The 8,587-nt window shown below is 36.3% G+C and overlaps 1 protein-coding gene across 1 annotated transcript; it reads right to left on the reverse strand.

The window, feature by feature from the left end:
- Positions 1 to 6,842: 6,842 nt before the first annotated feature.
- On the reverse strand, positions 6,843 to 8,154 carry LOC149177211 (geranylgeranyl pyrophosphate synthase 7, chloroplastic-like). The gene is made up of 2 exons (XM_089421691.1): positions 8,096 to 8,154; positions 6,843 to 7,929 (listed from the first exon to the last, which is right to left on the reverse strand). Exons 1-2 carry the CDS (start codon positions 8,152 to 8,154, stop codon positions 6,843 to 6,845), a joined length of 1,146 nt encoding a protein of 381 aa, XP_089277817.1.
- Positions 8,155 to 8,587: the final 433 nt, after the last annotated feature.

Genomic DNA, 8,587 nt, shown 5'->3' on the forward strand with positions numbered 1-8,587 from the left:
CCTGTTTCAAAATCATAAGTAGTAGGAATAGACAATAACGAAACACCGCTGCTTGGAACATATAGTGTCGCAGCTATCATTAATAGATGGCTATCTGGTATACTAGCTGGTAAATAATCTGGTCCTGTTTCTGATGTTGGTGGATATGCAATTGGATCTGCTATTGATGGGTTTTAAAATTCATAGATGCTGAAGTTCAAAACTCTCATTACCCTTAGGCTTTGAGTAAATAAACAGCGTAGAAGATCCAGAGGCGTGGGCAGCTGCTGGTTGAATTAGTCACTCAGCTTTCTTAGCCGATGGTAGAGGTATAGCTGCCTGGGGAATGCAACAACTGATGGCAGAACGCAACAACTGATGATGGCAGAGGTATAGTTGATGGACAAGTAGGTTGCATGCAATTTGAAAAAAGTGGACAAGTGTGTTGCATGCAATTTGAACGTCTTTACCAACCAGCGCTTTTAACAAGTGGGCTACTCACTCTGGGAGAGTCCTGGTGGGCCGCAGCTACTTATACTTCCTATCTGGGGTACCTAACTACTACTCTGACTTGAGTAACTGACTGTGTAACAGCCTACTTTTATTACCATTTATCGTTTCACTGCCAAACTTTCCACGCCCATACGCAGTGCCGAGGATGAACATAATTTCCAAGTTATTTTATTAATTCTAGCTCGTTAATGGAGTGCTCTAAATTGTTTTGGGCTTTTCTTAGCGTTAATATTGAGGAGAACAACTATTGCATGTGATTTGTCATTTGAAAGTAATAGTTTCAGAGTAATCCGAGTTATCTGGCATTGTCTTTGATTTACAGGTGGACCTTACCTTACCTTGGTGCAGGAGCGATAAGAATTTATCGCCTTATACCTGTCGCCTCCTCCTAAACTTAATGATACAATAAAACAGTGTCCATATCCGTTTAAAAAATATTTTTGCTACTTGTTAAATTAGGCATTTCATATGATACAACCTAAATCACATAACATTAATTCACATTCCTAATTTGTTAGAGTTTTGTTTGATGTGCAACACATTTTAACGTTTGACAAGGGTTTCCATGATCCGGCATATTGCCACCTCACAATATGGAAGAGTTATGCCTGTACATATGTGTTCTGAAACCGGAGCCAGGTTTCGGGTCGTCGCTTTCACGAGGGAAAAGGTAGTTTTCATTAGATGAAAGGGGATCAAAGCACCTAATAGAAACCTTGCTATAGTTTGGAAAGAAATGTTTGCTCATATAACAACTACCTACTCAATTACTAACACAGGTCACACGCAATTACTAATACTACTGAACAACCATTGAAACATTTCGACTCTGTTGATTGACCAAATTCTGTAGTTGATGATTCAGTTGACTCAGTCGACACCTCTCCCATCCGTTCCACTTCGAAAGTCATCAGTTACTTATGTAATTGATACAACAAACACTTCCAGGAGAGCTATTGCCTTGACTTCTGTCGATGCTTATAGTGGTGCGGGTGCTTGCACTGATGAATCAACTGTTGGTGCTTAAACAATCACTGCTAGTGGTGGTGCTTCCTAAGCCACTGTTGGAACAACTGCTTCGACTTCTGGATCATCGAAATGACAAACTGCTAAGAATGGGGTATAACGAGTCTGGATCTCGATATCGATCAGGCTCTGGTGGATACTGATCACTGAGGTCCAAATCTCATTCTCTGGAGGCTTTCAACATGACCTATTTTGAGTTCATTAGAAAAAACAATGTCACTTCAACTTTTGTTTCAACAGGCTCTGAATCTGCTCCTGACTTTTTACTCTGCTACCATTGCTTGCTGTGGTGCTATTTCTACCTAGGGTGATGCTGCTTCTTACATGTGTGTTTCAGCAGGCTTACTGCCGGTAGGAAAAGCTCCTCTCGCCATTATTTTCTTTCTAAGGCAGGGACTAGCTGCTCCACAACCATCTTGTTAAAATTGATTTCGAAGGTGTTAAGAAAAATAGAAAAGTGTTTTTTTTTTAATCAAGAAATGAATTCTTAGAAATTAAAGAAACTGAAGATATGGCTTTATTTGGAAATACTTTCAGTCATAATCAAGAAAAATTATGAAGTTTGGGTCACTAATATGTAGAATTTGTTAGGTTAATCAACTCAGAGATAATTTAAAAAAAAAAGATGTAAAAGCATTTGTTGCCATCCAAATGGTATGATGAGCCTATCTTTCTCAAGATATCAGCAACAAAGTCCTCCAATATAATGTGGCACATTATAGAAACTAATTATCAGAGAATTAGGGAGGTGAAGAAGGTAACATCAATATGACTTAAGTCATAAACACTGTCAATCAATAAAGGATAAATGGTGAAGTGCATTCAAATCAGAATGTGGTAGAGAAGGTTCTATAACCGTGTTTAAGAAATTTTATGAAATGGTCCTAGCTATTAAAGAGTTTAAAGACTTACAAATATTATTAAATAAGCTTATGTGATCCTTGTTATCCTATGAATCTCAAATACACAAACATGATGAATCTTTAGAAAATGTATTCAAATTAAACAGTTGTATGTCATAATGAAGACAAAGTTTAAGATCAAGAGGCATAGGTAAGAACAATAGACAAAACAATCAAAGAGATGATTCAAAACAAGAAAGTAGATTAGATAAAAATCTTCATAACTCAGAGGGAAAAACAACAGAAGTTTATAATCAAATCATAGGCATGAAAAATCAAAAGTGAAGTATTTTTATTGTAATAAGATGGGTCACATGAATACAAAGGGGAGAAAGATGATCTTGGCAAACAAGGTGCAAACTATATATTCTTATGACAAGTGTGAATAATTGTTATTCCTTGTGTAATGTTCCTTAAGAGTTATATAATGGTATTTTGCATATAGAAAGTGGATGTAACAATCATATGAAAGGAAATAGAAGCATAATTGCAGATATGGATGATTCAGTGAAGATTGAAGTCATTTTGGGGTCATATAAAATTCAAAAAGTTATGGGAAAATGTATGGTTAAAATCCTCACCAAACAAGGTAAAAGAAATAACATTCCACACACATACTATGCTCGATGATTGAAACATAATCTACTTAGTGTTGGCCAACTTACTAAAAAAGGGTACAAAGTAGTATTTAAAGGAGACGGTTATTTCATATATGATAAACAACATAGTATGACATTGATTGCTAGAGTCTAGATGACAAAGAATAAAATGTATAATTTTCCATGAAGTATGATAGACATGATTATTCATTTAAAAAAAAAAAACAACTTGCTTGGATGATTTTTTGTTATGGTATTTTAGGTAAAATCATCAACATTTAGGTGGCCTTAGACTATCACAAAGACAAAAGATGGTTAAGGGGTTGCCTCCCATTCAAGAAACAACCAACTGATATGAGAGTTGCAATCTAGAAAAGAAATATAGGGATGATTTTCCTAAGGGAATGTCTTATAAGGAAAGGTCACATTTGGAGCTACTTCATGCAAAACTATATGGTCCAATGTAGATGCATTCACTTGGAAGAGGTTGATACTTACTAACCTTCATATATGATTACAACATAAATATTTGGGTGTATATTCTCACAGAGAAGTTTGAAACATTTGATAAGTTTCAAGAAATCTAGGAAATGATAGAGAAACAAAGTAGTTATTAGATTTAAGTGTTATGATTAGATGGAGGAGATGAGTACGATTCAAAATAATTTCATAACTTTTGCAAGTATCGTGGGATCAAAAGAAAATTTACAATAAGGTACACACCACAAAACAAAGTTGTAACTTAATGCAATAATAGAACCATAATGCATATGCCTGGAAGTATTTTGAAGGCAAAAAAAACTATCAAATGAGCTTTTGGGGGAAGAAGTAGGTTTCTTAGTTTATGTTTTGAATAGATCTCTCATTAGAACTATAAGGAAAAAAAATCCATAGAAAGAAAAACAAATATGAGTTGTAGTGTAGCACAATTTAGGGTATTTGCTTGTGTGGTTGATGTTTCTAAGGAGTTGAGAAGAAAGCTAGATGACAAAAGTGGGAAGTGCATATTTATTGAGCCTAGTGATCACTTTGAGGAATATAAGTTTTATAATCCAACAACAAAGAAGTCGATAATCAATAGAGATGTTGAATTCAAAGAAAATGAAGCATGGGATGGATGCATTGATAAATCTATATCAATTGGAGTAGTGATACCTCAAGTGGAAGATTATGTAGAGGAACAAGTTGTAAAAGGTCAACAATATTTTATAATACAATCAAGAGTAAAAAATACTCCCACAATAACTCCAAGGCATTCTATTCAAGGTGAGACATCTAATCCAACAACTTAGTCTACTCCTACTACTCAATCAAGTAGTGAATTTGATCCTTTGAAGCTTAGAAAGACCAAAATTTTGAGAGGGATATATGAAGACTTAAAAGTGAATTAAAATTTTTTATTTTTTATTTGTCAATCAACACGTTTTGAAAAGCAAATGAAAGATGAAAATTTGGTGAAAGTAATGGATGAAGTGAAGGATTCAATAGAGAAAAATGATACACGAGATCTAATAGAATTACCAGAAGGTAAATATTGCATGTGTTAAATGGGTTTACACATCAAAGTGCAATGAAAAAGTAAAAATACAAAAGTACAAGGCTAGATTGGTGGCAAAAGGATTTGCCCAATAGCCCAAAGTGAATAATGGTGATGCCTTTGCACTAGCTTGAAGGTAAGATACAATTAGCCCTATCTTTTCCATAGTAGCTTAGAATAGGTGGAAACTTTATCACATGGATGTAAAGTTAGCATCTTTTAATGTAATTTTATAAGAAGAATTCTATGTGGACTAGCCACCAAGATATGAGATAAAAGGTTGTGAAAATAAGTTACCCATATTGAATAATCTCTCTATGGATTTAAAGAGGGCATGATGATGGAGGTAATAATTTTGCTCAAATGACCATTTCTTGCTCGAATCCAGTTATATTTATTTTTAAAAAAATGAGCATGAGAGTGTTTGAATCATTTTTTTGATGGTGGAGATGGATTCAACACCATCAAAAACACATAGGGCACCCAAAATCCTAACCTAGATTACTAAAAAATTCACCATATTTTGTTAAAATCATGCCAAAATTTCCATTATTTTTTGGAAGAAAACATCACCTCCTTAAACTATACATTTAATAATACTCCTAGACCTTGGTATGGCACAATTGGTTCATGTCTAATCAACAATGGATTTAGTAGAAGTAGTAGTGAACCTATATTGTATAAAAAGATAATAAGAAAGGACACATTCTAAGTGTTTGTTTGTACGTTGATTATATGATCTTCACATGGAATTTATTAATAGAAAGGTTTAAATCAACTATGAAAAAATAGTTTGAAATGAATTATTTGGGGTTGATGACATTCTTCCTTGGTATTGAATTCATCCAATCAGATTCACATCTTTTTGTGTTTCAAGAAAGCTATAACATGGATGTGTTGAAGAGGTTCAAGATGATTAATTGTATACAAGCACCAAATCCAATTTCAACAGGAACAAAACTTAGCAAAAAAAATATAGGATCTAATGTAGATTCAACTCTATTGAAGGGATTGGTTGGTAGTTTTATGTATCTCTAAAAAAAATATTATGTATGTAATTAGTTTGATTTCCAAGTTCACGGTTTCTTCAAAAGACTCACATTTGCAAGCACTATAATTTTCTTTTAAGGTACGTTGTTGGAACAACACGATTTGACATATTCTACTCTAGCACTAGTAGTGATCTTTTAGCTGGATACACTGACAGTGAATTTGCAGATTGCATGGATGATAGGAAGAGGACTTCATGATATGTTTTTCATATTGGTGCAGGTATGATTTCATCGGAATACAAGAATTAGCCCATTGTGGCAATATCATCCGTGGAAGCAAAGTATGTAGTAATAACAACACTAGTGTGTCAAATAGTTTGGTTATGCAATGTATTCGGTGATTTATAATAAGAATAAGATGGACGAACTACAATGTATTGTGACAACAACATAACAGTATCCTTGTCAAAGGATAGTGCTTTTCATTAGAACAACAAACATATTGATATGAAATATCACTTCAATGGAGAGCTTGTAAAGAATAGAAAAATGCATTTAGAAATATGTATATGGAAAGAACAATTAGATTACATGTTCACAAATCCATTGACAAGAGATGTATTTGACTTTCATAGACAAAAGCTTAGATAGGGTAAACCTATTAAATACATAGACAAATCGACTGATAAGGACCTTTAGGTACTCGACCCCAAGGGAGAGGAGAGGAGAGGGGGCTCGACTGATAAGGACCTTTAGGTACTCGATGACCCAACCACTAGGGCACAGGAGATCTACCTACGGATCACGTCCAACTGGTAACGGGGGATTCTCGGGTGGGTCCCACGGACGGACGAATGACAGACTCACCCACTGGCCCAGAGGATAAGGCCACCCCCACATAGCCAACCTACAGGACATCCCCACATAGCCACCCTCGTTGTAATTAAAAGGGTTGCTAGAAATAATTATTTTAGTGACTGAACTTATAGTTTCGAGCAATTTACGTAGAGTTCAAATTTAGGAAGTGGAAATCACCCATGTGTGAGGTAATTACACTAATGTATCTCTTGTTAATAATTTTATTTCTGTTTAATCATATAGTTTCAACTAATTAGATTCATAAATATGGTGCCATTGTGTATCTCTGTTCATTTATCAATTTGGACGATTCACAGAAAGCCGGAGCTATAAATAAAATATAATTTGTGAAGGTACGACATACGTAAAAACAAATCACAGGAAGAAATATAAGACAAAGCACAACCACATACCATACAATACTTTTACTGGTTTTTCAGTACTGCCTGAATGCAATGTAATCTGCAAAACCCAATAAAGGCGCAGCTTTTGTTGGATCGAAGCAAGATAGCTCGTGCTTAGCTCTACTCAACAACTCAACGGTTAAGTCCTCTGCTTTCTCCAAACCCATCAGCTTGGGATAAGTGGCCTTATCACTAACCAAATCCTTTCCTGCAGTCTTCCCCAATTCTTCCGATGATTTTGTGACATCGAGTATGTCATCCACAACCTGAAACAGAAGCCCCACGCAACGGCTAAACCTTCTAATTCTTTCAATATCATCCTCCGTGGCGCCGCCTATGATCGCCCCACACACAGCCGAGCACTCCAAGAGCACCCCAGCCTTGTGAATATGAATCCATTCCAGAGTCCCAAGGTCAACAGATGTGTTTTGCTCACACGCAATATCAACAATTTGGCCACCCATCATCCCTTGAGCGCCTGTCGTTCTAGATAAATCAGATACTATCCTCAAAATCCGATCACTCCCCACAGTTTTGCTTGTGGAGACAACAATGTGCTCAAATGCAAATGAGAAAAGTGCATCCGCTGCGAGAATAGCAGTGTCTTCGCCGAAGACCAGATGGTTTGTAGGTTTACCTCGCCGTAAATTATCGTTGTCCATGCAAGGCAAGTCATCAAGAGTCACCGACATTGTGTTTATCATCTCCATTGAACATGCAGTTGGCATGGCTAGCTCTTCGGTCCCTCCCACAAGCTCACACGCTGCAATGCACAGAACAGGACGAACCCGCTTCCCTCCTGCTAGAAGGGAATACTTCATGGGTTCATATAGTTTCTCTGGATAACCAAGTGGGATAGCCTTATCCAATGCTTCATTCACTGCCTTTGCCTTTGAACGCATGTACTTATTGAAATCAAACTCAACGATCTTATTCCTTTCTTCAGGCAGATTAGCCGGCCCTACAATTCTGTTCGACGAGTTGGATGATGATGACAGATGTATCCATGACACTAATTCTTTCTTGAAATTGCCGCCATTAGAAAACCCAGATGGGGTCGAAACTCTATGGAATTTTTTCGATGGAATGCAAATTCTCTTTAGATTACGTTCTTGAAATGCAACATTGTTTCCCTTACGGACCACCAGCGGGTTATTTCAGGTGGCGTGGTTTTCCTTGATAACAGTGATGTGTCAACTGACATTTGCGGATAGCAGCCAGAGATGGCTGTCCTCACTGTTGGTTTGACAAACTGAGTTTGATAGGTTTTTCCACCTTTTGAAGAAATGCAACATTGTTAGAATGTAGGCCATGGAAGCTAGCTACCATAAAACTGTAAGCCATGTAGTTGTTATATTTATTGGCTCCTGCGTCTACAGCAACAAAAGTACAGAAATTTAAGATATGTAGAACTTTTAAGTCAATAGAATAACACACTGCTTTCACCTACATGATGCACTCTATTATACCGTGAAATGATGTTGGAAAAACGAACTTCCTTGCAACAACCAACTGATTATAAATTCCTGCAGAGCATATAACATACGAAGAAAAGGATTGTTGAGATTTTCTGTTTGGAGCAAAATAGGAAAAATCTCAGCGGATGACAACAATAGAAATTCAGTTTCTAGATTAGCTCCAGGTTGTTGGGAGGGAGTTAATGCCTCCTATATTTGATGTGAGGGAGTTAATGAGGCTGTTCGATTCTCTATGCTATATAGCAGGCAATCATTCGGATGGTTTGCTGAGAGGGTGAGAGTTTTATGAGGTTTTCAGT

Source organism: Pinus tabuliformis, chromosome 4_1, assembly GCF_031772625.1.
Source record: "Pinus tabuliformis cultivar Carrire ecotype Pingquan chromosome 4_1, CPIR1, whole genome shotgun sequence".
NCBI lineage: Eukaryota > Viridiplantae > Streptophyta > Pinopsida > Pinales > Pinaceae > Pinus > Pinus tabuliformis.